General features: G+C 53.7%; 1 protein-coding gene across 10 annotated transcripts in view; it reads right to left on the reverse strand.

Moving 5' to 3' along the window:
• Window positions 1-3655: 3655 nt before the first annotated feature.
• SYNE2 (spectrin repeat containing nuclear envelope protein 2) overlaps window positions 3656-26054 on the reverse strand; it is a 394119-nt gene continuing 371720 nt past the window's right edge. For 6 of the 10 annotated variants that reach the window (XM_051826403.2, XM_051826401.2, XM_051826400.2 and 3 more), the window contains 16 exons: window positions 24984-25171; window positions 24068-24218; window positions 23364-23546; window positions 21941-22078; window positions 17656-17850; window positions 15893-16175; window positions 15318-15386; window positions 14237-14376; window positions 11655-11769; window positions 10818-11020; window positions 9359-9559; window positions 8471-8599; window positions 6589-6780; window positions 5716-5802; window positions 4824-4870; window positions 3656-4568 (listed from right to left, as the gene is read on the reverse strand). In XM_051826403.2, the coding sequence (XP_051682363.2) occupies window positions 4355-4568; window positions 4824-4870; window positions 5716-5802; window positions 6589-6780; window positions 8471-8599; window positions 9359-9559; window positions 10818-11020; window positions 11655-11769; window positions 14237-14376; window positions 15318-15386; window positions 15893-16175; window positions 17656-17850; window positions 21941-22078; window positions 23364-23546; window positions 24068-24218; window positions 24984-25171 (2535 nt within the window). In that variant the 3' untranslated portion in view covers window positions 3656-4354. The remainder of the gene's footprint in view (window positions 4569-4823; window positions 4871-5715; window positions 5803-6588; window positions 6781-8470; window positions 8600-9358; window positions 9560-10817; window positions 11021-11654; window positions 11770-14236; window positions 14377-15317; window positions 15387-15892; window positions 16176-17655; window positions 17851-21940; window positions 22079-23363; window positions 23547-24067; window positions 24219-24983; window positions 25172-26054) is intronic. The other 4 variants (XM_051826402.2, XM_051826405.2, XM_051826404.2 and 1 more) reach the window with 4 other exon arrangements.

Below are 26054 nucleotides of genomic sequence, written 5' to 3' on the forward strand. Positions count from 1 at the left end.
GCTGCAGAGTTTAATGTGACTATAAATAAAGTGGTTTTCATAACTTTGGTTTAAAAAATGTGTTTGTCGGGGGTGTGAGAACTAGAGTGATCAGAGGAGGCACTGGGCATTGGCATTTGGCTCTGGATTCGCTTCTGTGTGGGGTTTGCCGAGCCCTTTGAGGATCTGATAACCTCAGGGCAGCCTCGGAGAAGCTGTTCCATAGGAAGGTGAGGCCGGGGTGCTCCAGGAGGCTCTGAAGTGCAGCACCAACCCGGCCTTGCCCCGGGGCCGGCCTTCGGGGCCAGAGAGGCCTCAGTCACCGTCTTCCTGAGGACGGGAAGATGCCAGGGTTTCAGGAAGTTCACGGGAAGGTGAAATGACAAGGTGCGGTGGTGTGAACAACTTCCTGAAAATCTACACGTAGCTTTTTTCATAATACACGGTTTCCACGAACTTCATGAAAAAAGCTACGTATGGATTTCACAAACATTTTCGAGCCAGAATTTTTAATTCCATCCTCTGTTTTTTGAAGTCTGGACACAGAGTGGGAGATCTCGGAGACACTTTGTCTTTTGCCTCAAGGCTACAATGGAGCAGACCACTGAAAGGAGAAGTTTAACACTTTCACTTCTGGGATCATTGTCTTCAGTGGAAAAGGTGATTAAAATGCTTGGAGGGGGCTGGCGCCACAGCTCACTAGGCTAATCCTCCGCCTTGCGGCGCCGGCACACCGGGTTCTAGTCCCGGTCGGGGTGCCGGATTCTGTCCCGGTTGCCCCTCTTCCAGTCCAGCTCTCTGCTGTGGCCAGGGAGTGCAGTGGAGGATGGCCCAAGTGCTTGGGCCCTGCACCCGCATGGGAGACCAGGAGAAGCACCTGGCTCCTGCCTTAGGATAGGCGCGGTGCACCGGCCGCAGCGCGCCAGCCGTGGCAGCCATTGGAGGGTGAACCAACGGCAAAAGGAAGACCTTTCTCTCTATCCACTCTGCCTGTCCTAAAAAAAAAAAAAATGCTTGGGGGGTACGTGGTATGTCAGTTGTAACCATTGAAACACTGAAGGTAGAGTGAAGACAGATTCTTTCCACACGGTCCCTGCACACTAGGGCGTGTTAACTGCATGGATCTTACAGGTGTCGGGCCCAGGAGGGGCCCAGCCCCGTGTTCAGAGTCTCAGATCCATATAGGGTGAGCTTCGTTGGTGCTGGGTCTATGCTTGTCAGAACGAAACTGTGTAGTCAGTGGGGGTTCTGAGTGCTGGGACTGCGCTCAAGGAAGGAGACACGGCTTCTGGGACTGCTCTCAAGGAAGGAGACACGCTGACGTTTTCTGTTTAGGTGGAAAGTAGGTGGCTTTGCCCGTCACATACTTGAGTATCTGTTACAGGTCTGGTAGCCCCAGTACAAAAATCTGGACTATTCCACAATCTGAAAGCTTGTAGAGCACCTGTAGGATGCCACAAGTGGAAAATTCCACATGACGAAACACTTGTTCCAGGCACAAAACTATTAAAAATAATTATACAAAATTGCCTTCAAGCTATGTAGATAATGCGTGCAAGGAAGAAAAAGTTCTGCTTGGTACAAAAAGTTTTGACATTGGAGCTGGCATTATGGCATGGGGGTTAAGCCTCCACTTGCAATGCCAGCATCCCATGTGGATGCTGGTTCATGTCCCGGCTGCTCCACTTCCACCCAGCTCCCTGCTAATGCACCTGGAAAAGTAGTGGACGATGACCCTGGTGCTTGAGCCCTGCACTCACCTGGAAGACCCAGAAGAAGCTCCGTGTTTCATAAACAAATTCTAATATACAAAAACATTTTGAAATCCTTGCAGTTTTTCATAATCTAGGTTTTCCATGAACTTTTTATTTTTAAAAGATTTTGAGAGTTAGAGTTACACTGAGTCAGGAGAGACAGAGAGAGGTCTTCCATCCACTGGTTCACTCCCCAATTGGCCACAACGGCTGGAACTAAGCTGATCCGAAGTCAGGAGCCAGGAACTTCTTCCAGGTCTCCCACGTGGGTGCAGGGGCCTAATGACTTGGACCATCTGCCACTGCTTTCCCAGGCTATAGCTGAGAGCTGGATCCGAAGAGGAGCAGCCAGGACTCGAACCGGTGCCATATGGGATGCTGGCACCGGTGCTGGCCCCCTCCATGAACTTTTTTAAGACCCCACTATGCATGGATTTCAGGATTTTCTTTTTTCCTATTTATATATTTGAAAGATTTTTTCCATCTGCTGGTTCACTTCCCACATGGCCACAACAGCCAAGGCTGGGCCAGGCCAAAGAACTTCATCCACATCTATGTGGGTGGCAGGGGCCCAGGTAGGCTTTGGCCTGGGCCAGTGCTGGCCGTTGTAGCCAACTGGGGAGTGAACCAGCAGGTAGAGGACCTCCCTAACTCTTTCAAAATATTTTTTAAAAAGTTTTGGAGGCTGGCATTGTGGCATAGTGGGTAAAGCCACCTCCTGCGATGCCAGTATCCCATATGGACGCAGGTTCCGATCCTGGCTGTTCCACTTCTGATCAGCTCCCTGCTAATGGCCTGGAAAAGACACTGGAAGATGGCCCCAGTGCTTGGCCCTCTGTCACCCACATGGGTGATGTGGATGAAGCTCTCAGCTCCTGGCTTTGGCCTGGCCCAGCCTTGGCTGTTGCAGCCATGTGGCAAGTGAACCAGTAGAGGGAAGATCTCTAATTTTTTCAGATATATAATATTAAAAAAAATTTTGAAATCCATGCATAGTGAGGTCTTCAAAAAGTTCATGGAAAATCTAGATTATGAAAAACTGCATGGATTTCAAAATGTTTTCATATATCAGAATGTGTATGAAACATAGGTGGGGCTAGTACTGTGGCTCAGTGGGTTAACGCCCTGGCCTGAAGCTCTGGCATCCCATATGTGTGCCGGTTTGAGTCCCGGCTGGTCCTCTTCCGATCCAGCTCTCTGCTATGGCCTGGGAAAGCAGTAGAAGATGTCCCAAGTCCTTGGGTCCCTGCACCCCCGTGGGAGACCCAGAAGAAGCTCCTGGCTTTGGATTGGCGCGGTCTGGCCATTGTAGCCAACTGGGGAGTAAACCAGTGGATGGAAGACTTCTCTCTCTCTGCCTCTCCTTTCTCTGTGTTAACTGACTTTCAAATAAATAAATAAATAAATCTTTTTAAAAAATGTGAATTTCATGTTTAGACATGGGTCCCATTCCCAAGCTAGTTCATAATGTCTGTGCAAATGTTCCAAACTCTGATACCCTTCTGGTCTCAGGCATTTCACATGAGGGTCTGGAGAGAGCTGGGATGGAAACAGCTGGGGCAGCCGAGGGTCACCCATGGTGCAATTCCCACATGCCTCAGGCTCCTACTTCCAGGCAAGTAAGTAGAAATAAAACTTCAGCTGAGAGTAAATGCTCCTTCTCATCTGAATGTTTGAAAAACAACTTTTGTTCTTTGGAAGACTAAACATGCCATTGAACTGCTTTGTAATGCAATCCAGTACAGGAGAAGTCTGGCTATTTTTTTTTTTTTTTAATGAGAAACATCTGATTCTTACATACCACAAATAGCTTCAAGTTTCAGCACCAACCCCCCATTGGCCAAACAGTGATACCAGACCTGAAGCATCTCTTTAAATGTGAAAAGTCTTAGAAAATTAGCTTACCAAAAACGTCCCTACCAAGGCTGTAGTTTGGCATTTACTGTACACTAGTCAAAAGCCCAAGCTAAAATCTGACTTTAAAAAAATCAAAGTTTACATTATTCATACAGATTCAGCATTGTTAAAAAATATGCACAAATAACCACATCCATGCAATATAATTTCTTTAAAAATTTAAAGCAATATAAAAGAGATCTAGGGACTGAACAGAACGTGTCGGTTTGTAACCTGTAGTTCGAAACGGATAGTCACTGGAGAACAACTGATTCTAAATGTTTGCAATAGGATTGTTTCTGATCCATCAGCCAAGGGTGCACAGGAATTCTGGACTGTTTCGAAGCTGGCTTGTTGCTAGGAGACAGACTGCATGCACGTCACTGCTGACCGACCACAGCAGCTACGACAATGCTGTTTTACAGAGAAGTCCAAGTTCTCCAAGTGCTTGGCTCCTCAGGAAACTGCATTTCCACAGTCCCTAAACCAAATGGCATTGCCTGCAGAGTGCCTGGCGCCCCTGGCTGCACAGGCGCCCCCTGGAGGAGAGGAGGAAGTCCGTCTTCGGGCTGGCCGCCCACTCTGCACAAGTCCAGAAGGAGGCTTCCATAGTGGGTCCCTGGACCTTGCCAGTGCCCACAGTCGCTCACAGACTGGTCTGGGGCTGTGAGCTGGTCCCCTGAGGTCAACAGGCTGATGTGGGGCGCTGCAGGGGCCCCAGCCTCCTAGGTAGGGGGCGGCCCGTTGGTGTACCGCAGCATTGGGTAGAAGGAGCGGGCGAAGTTGTTGGCCTGGGTGCAGCTGTAGTCCTCTTCGGAGGAGGGCAGCAGGCAGGCCAGCAGCAGCAGCAGCAGCAGCAGCAGCTGGAGGGGCAGTGCTGCCCTCAGCACGCGGGCGAGGAAGGAGCGCGGTGGCCGGGAGCTGCCGGGGCCGGGCACCCTGCAGGGAGAGAGGAGGCGTGGGCTGCTCAGGGTGGGCGGCCCCTGAGCCCTTGTGTAAGTCAAGGAAGAAACCCAGGGCCTGCGGTGGAGACGGGGCCAACAGCTAGGGGGTTCAGTTTTGGAAGAGAAGCCCAGCCCGTTCCAAAGGAAAGAACAAAACCAGATTTCGACCCCAGGATCGTGGCACTGGCGGGACTGGTGTGTAGGGGCGGGCACAGCAGGGGGCACTCGGGCTGAGCCGTGAGGATGGTACCTGCTGTCTGCCTCCTTCCTGCCTCGTGTGGTCTTCTCCGCTCCCAGCTGCGGGATAAAAGGGGCCAATTAGTATTTGGAGATGGTTTTGTCCCATCTGCGACAAACCATCCTTCCTCGGATAGACAAAGGTGCTTCAGACAGTTCACAGGAAACAGAGTTGAAAAAATAAGTTTTGACGGGGCCGGCGCTGTGGCACAGTGGGTTAATGCCCTGGCCTGAAGCACTGGCACCCCATATAGGTGCTGGTTCGAGACCTGGCTGCTCCACTTGCCATCCAGCTCTGTGTCATGGCCTGGGAAAGCAGTGGAGGATGGCCCAAGTCCTTAGGCCCCTGCACCCATGTGGGGGACCTGGAAGAAGCTCCTGGCTCCTGGCTTTGGATCGGCACAGTTCCGGCCATTGAGGCCACTTGGGGAGTGAACCATCGGCTGGAAGACCTCTCTCTCTGCCTTGCCACTCTGTGTAATTCTTTCAAATAAAAAATAAAAAGAAAAAAAGTTTTGGTCTCACAAAATGGAAGTACGCGCCTAGTATTTTTCCTACTTCTCATTTCCTATCCATTTTCTTCAAGCTCCTTAGATGTCTTCCGAGATTAAACCCGAAAAGGTAGGACATCCTCGATCTGTGTCCAAAGGAGAAATCTGGAACCTCTGTGCCAGCATTACGAGGGCTGTCCTCTTTCTTCCCGTGACCCCAAAGGAGAGTGACGGCCGAGAACGCGGCCCTCAGCTCGGCTCTAAGAACGCGGCCCTCGGCTCGGCTCTAAGGTTTTGAATCCCTGGAGTTAGCTTCTCTGTGGATCGGGTTAGAGCAGATCTCTGCCGCCGTGGGCTATCCCAGGAACTTCCACAGAGACCACTGAGGCTGTCCTGGCAGGAAGGGGCTCTTACCCTCGCCCGGGGAGCTGGCACGGACGCTGCCGGAGGCTGCTGGCCCGAGTCCACCTCGTCGACAGCAGGCAGGGCTGGGTCCTGGGTCTGAAACACACACCCGGGTGGTTCAGTTCAGGGGAGCAGAATAGGATCCTTGGAAAATGCATTCGATATCACAGCCTGTCCACTGTCAGACTCCCAGAGGAGTGCGGAAATGGGCTCCCTGCAGGTTCTGCAGGAATCGGGGGTCCAGCTGCCATCTCTCTCTCTAGTTCCCCCTCCCTGCTCCTCAGAACAGAGGCTTCCCCCAGACCGTAACCAAGGCAAGGCCAATCACTGGCTTCTGAAGCCCGTGGCGCCCTGGGGAGACCGCGTTTAGCAGCAGCAAGGGAGACACGGAGGCAGGTTCCCTGGGCAGCGAGTGTAGCACAGGCCACTACCCAATCATGCAGTCACCGCACAGTCTCCTCTCGGGTGGGAGGGAGGAAAGAAGTGTGGGGAAAAACGCAGTTAAAAGACAAGTTCTTGCTGGTGGAGGAACATTTTGAAACCCATGTACATGAGGTATCTCCAGAAAGTTCATCCAAAATGTGTTGGATGAAAAATCTGTACATGATGTCAGTTTTTGCACTAACATAAACTTTTTAATTGGGCCGGCGCTGTGGCCTAGCGGGTAAAGCCGCGGCCTGCAGGGCTGGCATCCCATATGGGTGCCAGTTCAAGTCACGGCTGCTCCACTTCCGATCCAGCTCTCTGCTGTGGCCTGGGAAAGCAGTGGAAGATGGCCCAAGTCCTTGGGCCCCTGCACCCACCCAGACTACCTCCCACCGCAAGGCTGCGGCATCGCTGTCCTGGCTGAATCTGGGCGTGTGAGAGCCACAGTGGACTCACCTGGCTTCCCTGCAGGGACATCAGGTCTTGGGCCACCTGCTCCAGTAACTGGTGGAGCTTCTTCTCAATGACATGGACCTTCTCCGCGGCCTCGATGTAGTCTTCCCCCGGCCCCTTAACGAGGAGGCTGTTGGCAATCTCCCGTAAGGAGTTCACTTGAGGTTGATGTTCCACTAGCTCCTTCTGCAGTTGCTGAAAACATTAACAGAGTGTGTCAAACAGCTGTCCGCAGGGAAGCTGGTGCGGCCAGCGGAGGCTTTCCCGGTGCCTGCAAAGTTCTGGGACGAATGGGGTAGTGCTCCACTCCAGAACCTTCTAAGTTCCTCTCTGTGGCTTCTGGTTTAGCACTGTTTAGGTAGCCAGTAGGTTACCCCACAGCCCTGGCTCTTGTTGCCTCGTGCTGAAGATAACGTAGACACTGGGAACATTAGAGGAGAGGAGGGGGCTGGTGTGGGAAGATCTGACCCTCACCTACGCAGGAAGCCAGGGAAATTCTGAAATAACCGAAAAACAACAGCTCAAGTACGTGGACACGTGGACTTTGCATGAGGCAAGTCGGCTTGAAGTGCTGAAGGTGGCTGTCTTGCTCGCTGCCCTGCCCGATGTGGCAACCACTGGACATACAAGGCTATTTAATCAAGTAAAGTGAAACGTAAGATTTCAGCCACAGTCGCTATGGGAGCTTGGTGGGTACCACATGGGACCTCTCTCTTGTTGCTGAGCTAGGATGGTTGCCACGGTTGGTGCCAACATAGAATGTTCCCATCAGGGCAGAGAGTTCCGTTGGACCCTGTGGCTCCGTGGGGTAGGGGAGGGGCTACAAAGATTCCAGCATAAGAATTTTTTTTTTTAAATAAATGGCTGGGGGCCGGCACTGTGGCATAGCAAGTAAAACTGTTGCCTGCAGTACTGGCATCCCATATGGGCACCAGTTCAAGTCCCAGCTGTTCCACTTCCGATCCAGCTCTCTGCAGTGGCCTGGGAAAGCAGTAGAAGATGGCCCAAGTCCTTGGGTCCCTGCACCCATGTGGGAGACCTGGATGAATCTCCTGGCTCCTGGCTTCAGATCAGCACAGCTCCATCTGTTGCTGATATCTGGGGAGTGAACCAGTGGGTGGAAGACTTTTTCTCTCTCTCTGCCTCTCTGTAACTCTGCCTTTCAAATAAATAAATCTTTAAAAAAAAATGCAGCTTTCAGTGAGAGTGGTCGTTTTTGAAAGAATAAATAAATGGCTAAAATAAGTAATTTTAAAATATTTGAAATTAAGCCACACACGAATTCACAGATAACAAAGCCACCTTGAGTACAGGGAGGATACTGGCGCCACCCTTATTTGCAAGTGAAACAAACACATGAAGACACACTCTCCTCCAGAAAGATGTTTCTACCGTGGATGGAGAAACCCACATAAGTCCGTCCCAGCTGCAGAGCGAGCAGTATTCGCCAGGGGAAAACACCCCTCCTGTTCCATCGGCAGGTGCACGCAACCGGGTCCCAGTTCCTAAGCGTCTCGAAGATGCCTCACTCTGGACCCTGGAGCTTCAGCCCCGCGAGTCTTCTAACTGTAGTCGCCCACAGGTGTGCAGTCACAGACATCACCCATCGCCACTCCAGAAACGCTGGGCGGGGCTGGCTGATGCAGGAGCTCTGCCCCTTGCATGGAAAACAGGTTCGCTGGAAAATGCATTGACTATACCTAAGCTCCCAGCCATCACAGCTTAGCCACATGGCCCACTGGAGCACACAGGCCATTTCCCTGCCACCGCCCAGCATCACAAGAGGGGTCAGGCCCCCGAATTCCAAGTGCAGTCTGTCCTCTGAGCCATGGGGATGGGGGACAGAGGCTGGGGGCAGTGCAGAGGCCCCCAGGGAAGCACTCACCATCAGCCTCCTCTGACACTCCAGGAGAACCTGGGGGTCGGCCTTGGGGTCAGCAACATGAGCCTCCTGCCTCCGACCCTCAGCGCTGGCCAAGTACAGCAGCAGGTTCTGACTCAGCTGGTGGAAGTCCTTCAAACACAGCACACAGCAGTGTCACCTGCTTTGTAGGGACCGCGGCGGAAGCAGCCTTTTGTCCCTAGCCTGGCACAGTCATTGGCCCTTCTTGTCTCAGCCGGAGAAGGACATGGCCCTGGCACGAGGCGGGGTGTGGGGAATGCCGGGAGGTCTGGGGAGGCCTCTGTGGGATGTCAGGTGACCGCCACACATGTCGCTGTAAGACGCACTGGACTCGGGGGCTAAGGGAAAGAGCCTACCAGGACAGGTCAGGGCGGCCCACGATGGGGTCAGAGCTGACGGGCAGTGCAGAGCTCATGTGTGTCAAGCACTCACGTGTTAGCACTGGGCTAAGGATATGCTCCATCTCATTTAGTCCTAAAAAGCAGTCAGGTAGTGACTAAAATACCCATCTTTCAGATGAGAAGACCGAGGTCTGGGAGGGTCAGTGATTTGTAGATCAGCCTGAAGTGCTGCTGTATCCCGGAGCCAGGTCTCCTTACTGGCAGGGGAGCAGAGAGCGGGCAGCGCTGAGACCCTCGCTGAAGCCAACTCCAGGAGGGGCGTGGGCGTGGGCGAGCATCGGGTCTCCGGGATGAAGGGGGGTGGGTGTGGGAGGGTCTCTCCGCAAACACACGGCAAAGCCAGCCTGCTCCTTAACACAAGTCAGCTTGGCTGCATCAAAGTTAAAAATAACTGCCTGTCCCGCCTCCCTGGGCCGGCCTGGGCCTTGGGTGCAGCTCAGGGCGGGGGCTGGGGGCTGAGTCAGCGTACCTGGCACTGCATGAGCGACTGTCGCAGGCCCGCGCGCCAGCTGTCCACTGCGCCCTGGGCCGCCTCCCAGCGCACGCGCAGCTGGTGCAGCCTGCTCTGGAGCTCGGCCGCCTCGGCGCTCTCGCTGGGCAGAGACTCCTGGCTGCTCCCGTGCACAGAGTCCAGCAACGCCTTGTAGGTGTCAGAGGCCTTTACTATCTCCTACCCCAGAGGAAAAAGATCGGGTTAGGCACTCCGAAAACAGAGGGCCGCATTGTGACCCTCGGCAGGGAGTGGATCCGTGCGCTCGCTCTCTCCCAAGCTGCAGCCGCAGAAGCAAGGGCAACCTCGCCTGTGACTGGCTGGGAGGCGTCAGCTGAGGGAGCTGCCCTACAAGGCTGTGAACTTGGCCAGCAGGGCCCAAGAGCAGAGGCCTGCCTGCAGGCGGGCGACTGGACCAGAGACACACAAAGGCTCTGCTGACGTCCACGGCCCCTCTGTGTCTGGCTTAAGAATGCTTCTGGACCCCATGAAAAGCCTTCTGGATAAAGTGTACATAGTCATTCTGCATCTGTCCCTCAGTGAGCACCCTCAGAAAACTACAAGTCTGAACAGTGCCTGGATACCCCAAGGCACCTGCTCCGGGCCTCAGGAGCTCAGGCCGATGCGGTATACAGCGTTCAAACTACCCCGCCCCCACTCTCCGGGCAATTCTAGGGGGGCCCAGACTGGTGATGTATGTGGGTGTCCAGGTCAGGCCACAGCACCCAGCAGTGGGGACACTGGTTTTCCCCAACCCTGAATTTTTTTTTATTTGACAGAGTTAGACAGTGAGAGAGAGAGAAAGAGAGAAAGGTCTTCCTTCCATTGGTTCACCCCCCAAATGGCCACCATGGCCGGCGCTGCGCCGATCCGAAGCCAGGAGCCAGGTGCTTCCTCCTGGTCTCCCATGGGGTGCAGGGCCCAAGCACTTGGGCCATCCTGCACTGCACTCCCGGGCCACAGCAGAGAGCTGGCCTGGAAGAGGGGCAAGTGGGACTAGAACACGGTGCCCATGTGGGATGCCGGTGCCGCAGGCGGAGGATTAACCAAGTGAGCCACATACCCCCTCCCCCCCGCCCCCGATCTTTCCAAGGAAGGCTGCACCTCAAGTCTTGCCTGCACCTTTGCTCAGTGTCTGGGAGGGTGGTTTTGAACTTCCTGGTGGTGGCCGCCAACACCTCCAACCTCAGACACCAGATCAGCCCAGCAATGGGGACTGAGCCACCCTTTCTAGGGCTGCTCTGGATTTTAGGATTATTTGTACATCGGTTCCTATGAAGACAAAAACCTGCAACCGTGTCCTTGGCAGTGACAGAAGAGAAACGAGAGAGACTGACCTACCACACACCACCTGCAAGCCGCCGCCTGCACCGTGCACCTGTTTGCCTTGCTGTCCAGCGCGGTGCTACCCTAGCGTGCCCTCGCACCAGAGACTCACCTGCAGCCTCCGCACTCGGAGCCCCATTTCCTGGACATCAGAGGGCGGCTCTGCCGTCTGCAGCGTTTCCATCTCCGCTTCGGTGTTTGCCAGCCACGCGGCGATGCTGCCGATGTCAGAGTCGAGCTGCCGCCAGCTCTGTTTCATTCTGAGTTTGCCGTGAAGCTCCTGCGCTTGAATCAGCTCCCATCTGTCCAAGGTACCTGGGGAAGGGGAAACAGCTGCCAATTTAGAAAGGGCCAGAATGCAAACAGATGTGCAGACTTCTAGCTAAGGAGGGGCAGGGTGCTGAGAGGCTGGAGGGGTGCCCCTTGCAGGAGGTCTGGGTTTGGAGGTCTTTCTCCCCCCACAGCGGAGCACAGGAGGAGGGGGAGGCCCGTGAAGGCTGGCGGGCAGCCCACAGGTTGCTAGGATGTGCTCTGGTCTCCAGTCCAGCAGTTCGGTCTGTGCTGGCGGTCAGCCCGTTTTCTCCTCTGGTCTTCAGTGTAGATCTGGTGGCGTGATTTCGCCTGAGGCTACTCTTTGATCCTCTCTGGTCTGATGCTGGACACTCCAATGAAGTCACTAAACACATGGCGCTTCCTGGTAGGAGGCTCAGTGTTTCAAGAATTGTTTCCAAATCGACACTGACAGCATAGGAATTTGTTCCTGGGGGCTGGTAGTTGAGTGGAGCACGACACTGCCTGTGCCTGGCTGAGTCCAGCCATCTTGAGAATTTATATAAAGTTGGTCAATTCCTAACTCATATTCTGCTGAGCGAGCACTTGTGATCCATGCCCAATTAAGCCCCAACCCCCCCACACTGCGCCTCTCCTAACGAGTGCCAGGTAGGCATACCTGGCTGTTGTCCTGTTACACCTGCGCCTCTCTCATCTTCCGGCTGTCGGCTGCCATTCAGGACTGTAGGGCCTTCTTTGCCACCTTCGGCACTTGGACGTAACAGGAGCTTCACCTAGAAGGAATCAAGTTTTAAGTTAACGATCCGTAGATCTTAAAAGTTACGTGAATAACTGGGTTCACTTGAACAAGCAAGGAACAGAGATATGGGGTCCTGCTGTTGGCAGGGTACCCCGCTGGTCAATACTCCGTGCCCTGGCATATACCTGGAGCGGGGCTGCTGGCAGACGGGGAGCCTCGCAGCGACCCCAGGAGGAGCGAGCCGAGGAGACGGTCAGGACGGGAATCAAGCAGCCTGTTTCCCGTGCCTGCTCCCCAACATCGCATCAGAACCACACCAAAGCCGCTGTAGCCGCGATGGACCCTGCTGCCCGTTCATTTTCCCCGAGTCTGGAGCTGTCCTTCCCCACGGCTCTGCAGAGGTGGCTGGTGCGACCACCAGGACAAAGGCGCCTCCCAGGGTCCTTCGTTGTCAAGTGCTTTCTCTTACTGCACGCACTAACTCCTCTGTTATCACAGCGCTGACTGCGCTGCTATCGCAGGTCTTTCCAAAAATATATGGCCCTCTTCTAGGAAGCCATGCTGGGGCCAGTGCTGTGACTCAGCAGGTTAAGCCCTGGCCTACAGCACCGGCATCACATATGGGCACTGGTTCCAGTCCCGGCTGCTCCACTTCAGATCCAGCTCCCTGCTGATGCGCCTGGGAAAGCAGCAAACAGATGGCCCCTGCCACCCATGTGGGAGACCTGGAAGAAGCTCCTGGCTTTGGCCCGGCCCAGCCTTGGCCATGTGAAACAGCAGATGGAAGACTGCTCACTCGCTCGCTTGCTCGCTCTCTCCTTTTCTCCCTCTCCATGTAACTCTGCCTTTCAAATAAATTTTAAAAAAATTAAAAAAAAAAAAAAGCCATGCTTTCTTCAGATTGTGTTCAGATGATTGTGTGCAATGAAGACCCAATGTTTCAGACCCAGGGAAAGGGCCGAGCCTGGAAACTGGCCAAGGGAGGGACACAGGAGTGACTTCCGAGAGAAGCCAAACCACACGCGTTGGGATGCCATCCAACAGTCAGGTCTCTTGCCCCAAACTTGCTCCATGCCATAGAGGGAGGGACAGGTTAGAGATGACAAGTGCTTGCTAACAAGCAAGAGGAAGAGTTTCCCAGTTGGGTATGGACAACCCGCTATCAAATGACTCGGATCTGACCACGTGAAGGTGGAACTTCCCCCAGCTATGCAGCAGGGAGGCTGGGTTCTCTGCAGTTGGCACTGGAAGGCAAGTAGCTTGAATTTCCACCCCCTCCTCTCCAGTTCTCTGTACTGAGAATGGTCCGTGGCCAACAATGAACCCCAGGCTGCCCCTGCAGCTGTGTTGCCAGGGCACGCCAAGAACTCACGTCACCCAAGGGAGGTGGGTGGAAGAAGGCACAGTCACTGTTGAAACAACCACAGGCCAATGCGGCAGCAGGAGTAATGGTGACCACCACGGCTTCTAAGGGCCTTTTACCTAAACCCAGTGCACTTAATCCTGGAGACATTTAAATTCCTTCTGGTGCCTACTGTACCGCATGTAGGTTTTCCCATGAACTTTTTGAACTTTTTGAAGAGCTTGTCTATGCACGGATTTTTTTTTTTTTTTTTTTTTTTTTTTTTTTTGCCTACGCATGGATTTCAAAATACTTTACACCAAAACACACTTTTGGCTTTACTTCTCACGAACTTTTGGAAGCACCCTGGTACCCACTGATTTTTTTTTTTTTTTTTTTTTGACAGGCAGAGTTAGACAGTGAGAGAGAAAGGTCTTCCCCCCCCCCCACACCTCCAAGTGGCCACTATGGCCAGTGTGCTACACTGATCCGAAGCCAGGAGCCAGGAGCCAGGTGCTTCTCCTGGTCTCCCATGGGGTGCAGGACCCAAGCACTTGGGCCATCCTCCACTGTACTTCCGGGCCACAGCAGAGAGCTGGACTGGAAGAGGAGCAACCAGGACAGGACCGGCACCCCAGTCAGGACTAGAACCCGGGTGCTGGCACTGCAGGTGGAGGATTATAGCCTAGTGAGCCGCGGCGCCGGCCAGACCCACTGATGCTAACAACTACGTGAGGTCGACTCATCCTCAGGTGAGAAGCAGCCACAGAGGCAAGGAGAGGTAATTGACTGGTGTGGCCAGGAGTCCAACTCATGTCCAGCACAGCACAGCACACCATCAAGCCTGAATATGGAGCTGTCACTTCTCGAACAGGATGTGCGGTCAAGAGATGAACAGAACAAAGGTTGGGGGCTCAGGAGCAGTTCGGGAAGTTGTCACTTGGCTTCTTCCCAGCAGTAATTATTGTTTTATCAATATCAGCACATGCAAACCAGGAAGGTTATGAGTTCAGAGCATCTCCACAGCTAATGAGGTATGGACAACTCACCAGCGGAGAACCAACACAAGACATGCCTGGGGACTGAGCCCGCACAGTTTACAGCAAAATCTCTCTTCAAAATGTTAGCTATTAACCACATGCCTGGGGTCCACACTCACATAGGCTGGTTTATAAGGCGTGCTGGAGTCTGAGGGGATGGGCGGTCCACTCCTATCACCTTCCATCTGTTTGTAACGATGCTTGGGGCAGGACGGGCTGTCTGGAACAAGCCACGAGTGGCCGTCAGAAATGGATTTACCTGAAACAAAGGGCAGCGAGTGAGGCTGCGTTCTCTCCCCCCATGGGATTCATATTTAGTGACATAAAAAAAAAAAACAGGTCATGAGTAACATGGCGTCAGGTTACAGAGTCAAGATGAATTCTGCAGCTTTCCTTGCAAAGCATGCGTGTTTGCAAAATGTCAGTACGTTCCAGAGGGGATGAGATGGGAGTCATGCAACAGAGCAACACTGCGTCTTCACTAGATGGGTTCGCGATGGAGCACAACAGGTGGATGATTTGCTGTGGCACGAGGTGGCATTGGGAGCTGGGGTCTTGAGAGGTCAGCGCTGCACGGCCAGGCTGGTGGCCAACAGGACAGAGGGCCTCTCAGCAGGGAAAGGGAGAGTGAATGTCAACAGGGGCTTGGGAAGCCAAGGGCCACTCGTGGCTCTCCCTACCACTGAGATGGGGATGGGGTGGAGGAGAAAGAGCAGAGCTGTATGTGAAGGTAAGGACAATTTCTTTTTCTGTGCCAAAGGCTACGGTACCCCCACTCCTGCCCACCCACCTGCCTCCCGGGAGATCACCAGCAAGGAACCCGTTCCAAACCAAGCCACCATGAAGAAAGCTTGGCCATGCCAAAGGGCGTCCATTAGATGGAGCAAAAAAATAAATAAATAAATAAAAATAAAAATAAAAAACCAGTAAGAACCAAGAAAGGCACCGTGGAAAATTCCCTCTGCACAGGCCTGAGGGCGGGGAGAGGGCCAGCGCAGGGAGCACTGTGGCTCGGGCAGGGTTGGCAGGGAACACGCGGGGGTGGTGAGTACGGCAGTGTAAATACACCATGACACGAGGACCGAGGCGCATGGTGTCCACGGAAGGCAGAGGTCAGACAGGACACGGAGCGAGGTTTAGGATGCAGTGTGCGCCACAGGATGCTGCCATGTTGAGACACATGCACGGGCAGGGGCCTACCAGAAGACGCTTGCAAAGTTTTTGTGGTCATTTTAAGATAGGCCTCAGGATTTTCGGGGATTTCTACATCTGAAAAAGAACAATGTCATTTTCCTCACTGGCGGTGCCCGTGAGATCCATGCCGAAGATCAAGTTAACACATAGTCAGCTGGAAGGAGAAAATACCCCCTCTAGATCCTTCTGATTCGAAGACCTTTAGGAGAAACAAAAGGATTTTCTCCCCCAGCCACGTCCTGGCTGTTGGCAGCGGTGGGGGGGTGGGGGTGGGGGGTGCTGTATGCAGCTCAGGCTGTTGCTACTCTGCAGGGTTCACTGAGGAGTCCCCCCAACAGCCAGGGCCATCAGTGAACACCCTTATACGTCCAGATGTGAACTCTGGTTGTTTCTCCTTTCCTTCCACCTGCAACAGGATTGAGCCAAAAGTCAAGAGGTGGGCAGGACAAACCCGGGATGCCCCAAAGGCTGGGTCAGCTGCGGTCTGGCCTCCTCGGCATTGAGACCTGGCTGGGCAGGCTGAGCGCCACAGACACAGCCACACGGGTCGATCGCAGGGGCTCTGGGAACCCGGCCGTTACCTGATAGTGCACTGTAGTACGGACCTTCCTCGTCGTCTTCGTGAGAGGAGGAGCCGCCCACGTCACCCGTGTGGTCCCACTCGAGGGGGATGGAGTCCACACTGACAGGGGTCTCGCAGCCGGACCGCTCGTGCCCGGGCGCCGGGGGCACCAGGTGACAGAGAGACTGGGGAGACGGGGGCTCCTCGCTCTCCCCCCTTTTCCGCCAAGAGTCAGGGGGCATCTCTCTGGGGTCCTCCATGTCTGTTTCATTCTCAGAGGTCTCCTTTTCATCTTCTAAGCCCTACACAGGAGGATCCAATGATTAGAATGAGACCAAATCAAGGCTGCTGCAGACGGAAGCAGCATTATCGTCTGTCTGTCCAAAGAACCAAGTTAGGGGCAGGTGCTTAGGGCAGTGGTTAAGTCACCACTTGTGACTGCCACTTCCCTCCATAGGTCCTGGGTTCAGGTCCCGGCTCCTCTACTTCCAAACCAACTTCTACTGAGTACTTTGGAAGGCAACAGGTGATGGCTCCAGTGCTTGGTCCCTGGTAGAACAGGCACAAATGACCCGGGCTCTTGGCTCTGGCCTGACCCAGCCCCAGCTGTTGCAAGCATTTGGGGAATGAATCAGAGGATGGAAGACCTCTGTCTGCCATTCAAAGAAAATGAAAATAACAATGGACGGTGGTCATTACTGCTTCTGGGACAAAAAGGCGACAGCCTCAATCCCACGTGAACTTTTCAGAAGGCCCTTCTGTCATGGGAAATGTCCAGGTCCCTTTTGGAAACTGGATCATGTGACACTTCAAAGGAGAGAACAAAATAACCAAAAGGCACAAACATTAAATGCTTCTAGACACTAAGATACAGGAAAATGCAAACATGAGGGCAGCTTCAACGTAGTCGTGGAAAATACAATTAAAAGATAAATTTAGTTCGGTCTGAAAGACTTTAAACCCACACATATGAGAGGTCTTCCAAAAGTTCAGAGAAAATGAATATTATGAAAAAAAAACTGGGCAGATTTCAAAAATTTTTTGTACCCAAATAATCTTTTCATTCTATTTTCCCGTGGACCTTTTTTTCAAGATTTCTTTTATTTGAAAGGCAGAATTAGAGAGGCAGAGGCAGAGGCAGAGAGAGAGAGAGAGGTCTTCCATCCACTGGTTCACTCCCCAAATGGCCAAAACAGCCGGAGCTGGGACAATCCAAAGCCAGGAGCTGGGAGCTTCTTCTGGGTCCTCCCACGCGGGTGCAGGGGCCAAGGACTTGGGCCATCCTCTACTGCTTTCCCAGGCCACAGCAGAGAGCTGGATCAAAAGTAGAACAGCTGGGATTCTAACCAGCACCCGTATGGGATGCCGGCACTGCAGGCAGCAGTTTTACCTGCTACGCCACAGTGCCAGCCTCTCCCACGGACATTCTGAAGTATCTCTTCTGTTCCCAAGTTACTAATGTCATCACACCCAGAGCAGGGTCAGTAAATTCTTGGGGTACTGATACATGCCAGAAAGGCCCTGTAGTAAGGAAAACACACTGACAATAGTTAACGGGAGCAAGACCATCCTTTCTTCTGGTACTGGGAATCCGTGCGTAACTGTGGCTCTGTATTAGTAACAGTGGAAATGAAGTTCTTTGATGTAGCATTTTTTTTTCTGAATTGAAAAATGAAACCACAGTTCACCATTAGAAGACAGGATTCCCAGTTCTCTGAACACCCAGCCGGCTGTTAGACTCGGAGCCGCCGAGGAGCCACGGGCGGGCAGCACGGCGCTTACTGGTGCAGGGGAGGTGAGCCGCCGGTGGAAGCGGCACACCCTGCCGAACACCTCCTGGCAGTATCGGTGGAGGTCCTCCAGCTCGTCCTCAATCAGCACGGCGTCCAGGGGCTCGCTCTTCTGAATCAGCTGCTCGCCACACACGATGAGCTGGTCGATCTTGTTGGTATTCAGCGTGATCTCCTGCTGGAAGCCCTGTTGAGAGATGAGACAGAAAGGACGTCTAGGCAAAGAACCGACGAAAGCCATTGAAAAGCGCACACACACACACACAGAAATGGAAAAACATCCCACGTGCGTGGACTGGAAACATCAGTGTTGTGGATATGTCCAGACTACCCAGAGTGCTCCACGGAGTTCACGCACTGGAGTCAAAACACCAGTGGAATTTTCCAGAGAAACAGAACAACAATCCCACAACTCATACAAAACCACCCGAGTTCCCACACAGCTGCGGCAATTCTAAGCAGAAAGAATAAAGCTAGACGCATCACAACACTTGACTTTAAAACGTCCTGTAAGGCAACTGGAAGTAAAGCTCACAGGGGAACAGGATAGAGAACCCAGAAATAAACCCACATGTCTGCCGGCCAGCTGATTTTTGACAAAGGCAGCAAGAAGATGCATTGGAGAAAGGAAAGTCTCTAAGAAATGTTGATGGGAAAATTAGACATGGACATACAGGAGAAAGAAACTAGACCCCCCTCACCACATCCAAAAAGCAACTCAAAATGGATCAACGACTTACACGTAAGACCTGAAACTTTAGAATCCCTGCAAGCAGACATTTGGAAATGCTTCAGGAAGCTGATCTGCACAGGAGTGTTTTGGACAGGCCCCCCAAAGCATGAGAATCAAAAGCAAAAACTGGAAAAGGGGTGACATTAAACTAAAAATAATTGAGGTGACTTACAAAATGAGAGGAAATATTTGAGAACTATTCATCCAACAAGGGACTGATTTCTAGAAGATGAGTATAAGGAACTCAACTCATTGTTGGTTTTTTTTTTTTTTTTTTTGGATAGGCAGAGTGGACAGTAAGAGAGACAGAGAGAAGGGTCTTCCTTTGCCGTTGGTCCACCCCCCAATGGCCACTGCGGCCAGTGCGCTGCAGCCAGCGCACCACACTGATCTGAAGCCAGGAGTCAGGTGCTTCTCCTGGTCTCCCATGCGGGTGCAGGGCCCAAGCACTTGGGCCATCCTCCACTGCACTCCCGGGCCTCAGCAGAGAGCTGGCCTGGAAGAGGGGCAACCGGGACAGAATCCCATGCCCTGACCGGGACTAGAACCCGGGGTGCCGGTGCCGCAGGCAGAGGATTAGCCTATTGAGCCATGGTGCCGGCCAACTCATTGGTTTTTTAAAACCAATCTGACTTTGAAATGAGTAAATGACCTGAATAACCATTTTTCAAAAGAAGATACACAAGGGGTCAAGAAGTACATGAGCAAAATGGTCTACATCTGTAATTATCAGGGAAAATGGAAATCAAAACCACAATGAGATGCCATCTTATCAAACTAAGAACGGCAATGACCAAAATGACAAGAAATAACAAGTGCTGGCGGGGGTGCAGAGAACGGGACTCTCCTACTGCTGCGGGAATGTCAATTAGGAGGCCACTATGCAAGACAATATGGAGGATCTTCAAAAACTAGAAACAGAACTATTGTAGGATCCAGCTATCCCCTCTGGGTTTATATCCAAAGACAATAAGTACGTTGAAGAAACATCTGCACTTGGATTTGGAACAGCGCTGTTCCATTAAGCAGCCGAGTGCCCGCTGATGGATGGATAGAGAAAATATGGGGCACAGACCCAATCAACTGTATTCATTCTGCAAAAAGTATGAAGTCTTATCATTTGCAGCCGCATGAATGGAGCTACTGGAAGGACGTTTTGTTAAATACACCAAGCACAGGAAGATAAATGCTGCAATGTTCTCACTTGCACTGGGAGGACGAGTAATGGAAACAGGATGGTTACTGAGCACGGGGATGCAGCTAAGTAGGAGAGGAGTAATTCCTAGTGTTCTACAGTAGGTAACTAGGGTTGACAACAGGTAACTCAACATTTGAAAGCAGCTAACAGAAAGGATTTTCAGTGTTTCCAATACAGAGGAATGATGTATGCCTGAGGGTCTACATGCGCCAATTAGCTGACCATTACACATTGGATATATGGATTGAAAAGTCGCACTTCACCTAAAATATACGATTATGGTGTATTAACTAAAAATAAGTATTTTTTTTTTTAAAAGAAAGGATCTGAAACAACATGTCCCTGAGCAGCCACTGGGTCTGTTTCTTAGAACAGGACCAGGAAAAACAAAAGCACCCAGATGCCACGTCATCATTTTGTCTCTTCACCTAGCACTTAGCTTCATCGGCTTCTAAGGAGATGAAAAACTGCAACGATTGTACACGCTTTTCCCTCCCTCCTTCCCGGAGAGTAACTAAAAGTTTGACCTGGAAGAACGTTTACTGGTACTGGGCGTGAGGGTGAGAACCTGTCCTACCGACACTTAGAACCAAAGCTTGCACCGTGAGCCACCGATGGGCACGTGTGTCTGCTGGCACAGCACGGGCGGCAGCGGCCACTGATGTCATTGTTAGGGATGGTAACTCCGTTTCTCAGCCTTTCCCAAAGATCTAGCCACGCGGCGAGGTCTAGAGAGAGCGAACCCTCACACAGGTATCCCTCATGGGGAGAGGGTTCGGGGTTAGCGTCTTAACCGAGTGCTGCTGGGAACCAAAAGTGAGTTCTCCCCTTGGATGACAATGAATGACACTTGTAAAAAGGGACTTGACCCAGTGACTCCAGAGCAGTGTCCATGCTCGTGCTAACAGGGTAGTGCAAGGCTGGGGCACCGCCTGGTGCTGTGAGAATTCTGGAGTTTGTTCTGAGTGACCAGGTGAAGTTTTGACTTGGCAGCTCTTCTCTGCTAAAGGGCATTCTCTTTTATTTTATATATTGAGCTCCTTCATTGCCTTTTTTTTTTAAACAAAAAGATTTATTTATTTATTTGAAAAAGTTACACAGAGAGAGAAAAGGCAGAGAGAGAGAGAGAGGTGTCTTCCATCCACTGGTTCACTCCCCAATTGACTGCACAAGGCCAGGAGCCAGGAGCTTCTTCCAGGTCTCCCCTGTGGCTGCAGGGACCAAGGACTTGGGCCATCTTCTACTGCTGTCCAAGGCCATAGCAGAGAGCTGGCTTGGAAGAGGAGCAGCCGGGACTAGAACAGCATCCATTTGGGATGCTGGTGCTTCAGGCCAGGGCGTTAACCCACTGTGCCACAGCGCCGGCCCCTCCTTCATTGCTTTTAAAGGCATGTGTGAGAATGCTTCCATTCGTTGGTTCCCTCCTTGGGGCTGGGCCAGGCTAAGGCTGGAAGCCAGGAACTCAATCCTGGGTCTCCCACATGGATGCCTTGAGCCCATCGCCTGCTGTCTCCCAGAGTACACACTAGCTGGAAGCTAGAATCAAGAGGGCAGCTGGGATTCTGATATGGGATATGGGTACTCCAAGCAGTGTCTTTCCCATTGCACGAAACACCCACCTCTCTTGGCGTACTCTTTTAAGAGAAGCTAAAAGGAGCTGGCACTGTGGCATAGCAGGCAAAGCCACCACCTGCAGTGCTGGCATCCCGTATGGGCACCGGTTCAAGTCCCGGCTGCTCCACTTCCCATGCAGCTCTCCGCTGTGGCCTGGGAAAGCAGTGGAAGATGGCCCAAGTCCTTGGGCCCCTGCACCCGTGAGGGAGATGTGGAAGAAGCTCTTGGCTCCTGGCTTTGGATCGGTGCAGCTCCAGCCGTTGTGGCCAAAAGGGGAGTAAACCAGCAGAGGGAAGACCTCTGTGTGTGTGTGTGTGTGTGGTGTAACTCTGCCTTTCAAATAAAATAATCTTTAAAAATAATATTAAGCCGGCGCCGCGGCTCACTAGGCTAATCCTCCGCCTTGCGGCGCCGGTATACCGGGTTCTAGTCCCGGTCGGGGTGCCGGATTCTTTCTCGGTTGCCCCTCTTCCAGGCCAGCTCTCTGCTGTGGCCAGGGAGTGCAGTGGAGGATGGCCCAGGTGCTTGGGCCCTGCACCCCATGGGAGACCAGGAGAAGCACCTGGCTCCTGGCTTCGGATCAGCGCGGTGCGCTGGCTGCGGCACACCAGCAGCGGCAGCCATCGGAGGGTGAACCAACGGCAAAGGAAGACCTTTCTCTCTGTCTCTCTCTCTCACTGTCCACTCTGCCTGTCAAAGAAAAAAAAAAAACAGCTAAGGATGCGGCCTTACGTTCAGCTGGCGCATCTTGTCGTCCGCATCGCTCTCGGAGAAGTGCTCCACGTTGGTCAGCTGCAGGTCCATCTCCGTCAGCCACACCAGAATGCTCTCCCTGGTCCCCTCGAACTCGTCCCTCTGGTTCGTGAAATGCTGCCAAAGGGGAAGAGGAGCACACGGCGCTCTGAGTGCAGAACAAGAGCCCGGCAGACAGCAGCGCCCCCTCTGTGGGGAGCTAGGGCCGGTGTCTCAGAGAGGAACCTGCCTCCGGGGTCCCAGGAAGGCCCAGGCGTGCTGCATCCAGGAGCCCGGTCAGTGCTGTGCGACAGACAGGGCCCCCGCCTCCCTGAGCCTCGGCTTCTGCACCAGCAAATGGAGCAGAGTTGGACTTGGACCTCCGTGATCTTTCAAAGCGCTGGGAATTCTGGAATTCGTTATCTAGGTCAGAGCTTTTTCCATCCTTTGAGGAACCAGGCCAGACCCTCTGCCCGGCTCCACCTGTGCGCCCCCCGCAGAAGGACTGACAGTAGCTTCCGGCTGGAAAGCGCTCATCTCGGGGGGGTTGAGTGGCCCGGGGCTCCCCTGGCCTTCACAGATGCGACTGTGTTGCTCCAGGGAGGGGATCTGCGGCCTTTGAGGAGGACTCTCCGGTTCCACTGGGAGGGCAGCTGACTCTGAGAAATGCGGCACGCAGGGCCAAGGCAGTGTTAGCTCAGGATCTTGCAAATCGGCAGGAGATAACAGGAATACAAGGCGACAGCCTGGGCGGCTAGACAAGCCAGCCAACGTCTTCCCTCAGTGTTACGAGGTGAAAGGCCCAGGTTCTCCCACCTAGAACGGCTTCAAGAACATTCTGCCCCAAGAGCAGGAGCAGGGCTCTAAATCACATCTTGTGGTTCCTGCCTACTTCTGGTATCTGGACTCACAAAGCCAACACAGCCCGTCTCCTGCATTAAAGGGAACAGAGAGGTGAAGATGTACATTCTGAGTCCAACCCCTCACTTGGGGGCTCGTTGGTGGGCTCTGAAGCTCAGGAGAGCCACCCAGCAGGGGCTCAGGTGTCCCGTCCTCTGCCCATGGAGCTCAAAGCAGGAACCAGCAGGGCGCGCCAAAGCAGGTGGCCAGGCAAAGCAGGGCTTTTGCTGGGGGCCCCTGTGTCACCTCCCCTAGGCCCAGAGTGCCCAGGCTGTGGCTGGTCCCCACGCCATCAGGGCTGACAGCTGTGTAAAGACAGGCACGGGTTTTCAGTAGCACAAGTCACACCAGCCGGCCCTGCCCACGAAGCCTCGCATGCCGATCCCTGTCTGGAGGATGGAATGCTGGCAGCTCGGGCTGCCCTGTGTTGTCGCCATGTCCAGGGAGCTCAGGCCTGCAGTGCAGCCTGCCACTTGCACATCACGTATCTCTCCCCCCACCCCAGTGCGGGGCAGCGGGTTACCCGGAGGCGCCGCAGGATGGCCGTGACCCGCCGCTGGAGGCTGTCCCAGCGCTGGTTGCCCTCGTGCACCATCTGCTTCAGTTTGCTGGCCGCGTCCGTGCGGTTCTCACGCGCCAGGCGCCGGTACTGCTTGTTGATGAGTTCCAGCTGCGTGAGCCTCTCGTGGATCTGCCGCTGAAAAGCCTGTGCCGCACAGAGCAAGGGGGTCACTGCCACGGCCCCCGCCGCCTGCTGCACCAGCAACAGAGAGGGCCGGCTTCCCTGCCCGCGCCCCCATCAGAGAACCCGACTCCGCTTCCAGTTCCAGCTTCCTGCTAAAGCGCACCCTGGCGGGCAGCAGGTGATGGCTCGAGTGCTTGGGTCCCTGCCACCCCCACAGGAGACCCGGAAGGAGTTCCTGGCTCCTGGTTTTGACCTGGCCCCATCCTGGCTATTGGAGGCATTCGGAAAGTGAACCTGCAGATGGAAGATCGGCCCCTGTCTCTTCCTCTCTGCCTTGCAAATGCAGTGAAAAGAAATCAGTAAAATAATGCACAGGCTATTACGTTCACTCAAGCTGCCTTAGCAGCAGGTGGCTGGCTGTGGACTGTGGCCCCCACCGAGGGTGGGGAAGCTGGGCCCCCACCAGGAAGTCGTCACAGCCGCTCGCGAGCCACTGTGGGCCCGGTTATTAGCAAGCGGGCTGGGCCGGGCCAGGTACTTACCTCGAACCTCTTCAGCTCTTCTTTGGCGTTTGTGTACAACACCTCGGAGGAGTTGGGGCAGGCCGCCGTCCTCTCGGCCGACTGCAGCCAGTCCTCGAAGCGGGAATAGTCGTCTAAGAACTTCTGCCACAGGCGCCACGTCTCCTCGATTCTGGCAGAAGGAGAGCAGCAGCCTAACTCCTGGCTCTTGTGGTTTCCCTGTTATCCCCGACCGGTCCCATCCCCTTGCTCCCCCTCTTAATGGTGTGCACTGCTTAGACATCCTTTTATTCCTCGTGGAACACAACACGGCCAGGGACGTTCCTTCCCGGTGTACCTAGCTTCCCTCCTCTGGGAGCACCCGCCCCGCAGTTACAAAACCGCACACACGGGAGTTCCTGAGCGCTCCGTCTCTGACTTCCCCCTGCCCCACCACCTTACAGATCCTAAACAGCAGTGCAGCCGCCAGCCCACGTGCCAGCCTGAGGCACCGCCGAGAAGCACTGCTCATACCTACTGGGCTTTCTCAGCCAGTACCTGGAGAACCCAGGTACCGTCACCGAGGCCAGAGGGTGCGCCAGGTTTGGCAGATCATAATACCATTGAGGGGCAGGTGCGGGCCTTTGGGCTGGCAGTGAGGGTGCCAGTTAAGATGCCCGTATCCACATTGCAGCACCTGGGTTTGATTCCCGGCTCCGACTCCTAACTTCAGCTTACTGCTAATACACACCCTGGCAGGCCCAGGTGACTGGGTTCCTGCTACCCACGTAGGACACCTGGATTGAGTTTCCAGCTCCTGGCTTTGGTCCAGCCCTGCCCTGGCCCTTGCAGGCATGTAGGGAGTGAACCAGCAGATAGAACTACCCGTGTCTCTCTCTTGGCTTTCAAATAAAACCGAAGCTTTGCAAGAGCTCCCCGGGGGCTGCGGAGTTCTTACTTCATGCGCCGCTCCATGGACATGGCACAGATGTTCCTCCAGCGCCTGTCCAGGCTCCTGGTGGTCTGCTGAATGGAGTCACACTCGGTCTCGTTTGCACATGCGTCCGAGTCGTGCAGGAGGACATCGCAGATGTTAAACACGGACTCCACCCCCGCGCTGTGCTGCTCAATATCTCGCTGCAGATCCTACGGTGCCAACAGAGCCCTTGAGGTGGCGGGCAGTGCAGGCAGGGGCAGCATCCAAGGCTCCGGGCCTGCCCCCTCCCCCCACCCCTGCCCTGAGCGCGTCTCTACCTGGGCTACAATGGCACAGACTGAGTCCGTGCGGCCACCCGACACAAAGCTGCAACTCTATCAACACTTGGGACCCAACTCTGGAGGACAGGTGCTGCCCACAGGGTATGCGTGGGAACTATTCCACCCCACCCGCCCCAAGGCCACCACTTGTGACCTCAGGTCTTCCTACAAACGGATTGGGTCTTTCCAGCAGGAACAAAGCAGATGCCATGGGGGCTTTTAACCTCACACAGGCCACAGCGCTTCTTGCCTCTACTAAGACCTTAGCATGTGCAGTGCGCAAGTGTCCACAGCCTCATCACACAAGGTCCCGGGTGCGAGGGAGGAAATCTAGGGTGGGGCACTCGCCTCCCCGGGGAGGGGCTTCAGCAGAGGCTGTGGCTTGGGGAGAGGTTGGGTTTCTGGAACCCTGTCCTATGACGGTAATCAATCCCCCAATCTGGGAACAAGATCATTTATGAAGAGAAAATACGGGGTTGTGGGGGGGGGGGAAGGAAAGCCTCTTTCAATAATTCACATGGCTTCTTCAGTTACTATAAGAAAGCATTTCTCCACAGCAGGGGAGAGAGATGAGAGTGGGTTTGCAGTTCCGGTCAGCTCAGCTTCCGCTAATATCCAAACTCTGTGCCAAGTGACACGCGGTCACATCGTCACCTTATGTCCAGAGTACTTTGTGGAACAGCAAAGACAGAGTCAAGTCCTATAGTAATTGAGAGCAGACCGACTTTAAAACTCGTGCTGCTTTAAATAAGCCACGAAGTCCCCGAGATCC

Source organism: Oryctolagus cuniculus, chromosome 20 (genome assembly GCF_964237555.1).
Source record: "Oryctolagus cuniculus chromosome 20, mOryCun1.1, whole genome shotgun sequence".
NCBI classification, from domain to species: Eukaryota; Metazoa; Chordata; class Mammalia; order Lagomorpha; family Leporidae; genus Oryctolagus; species Oryctolagus cuniculus.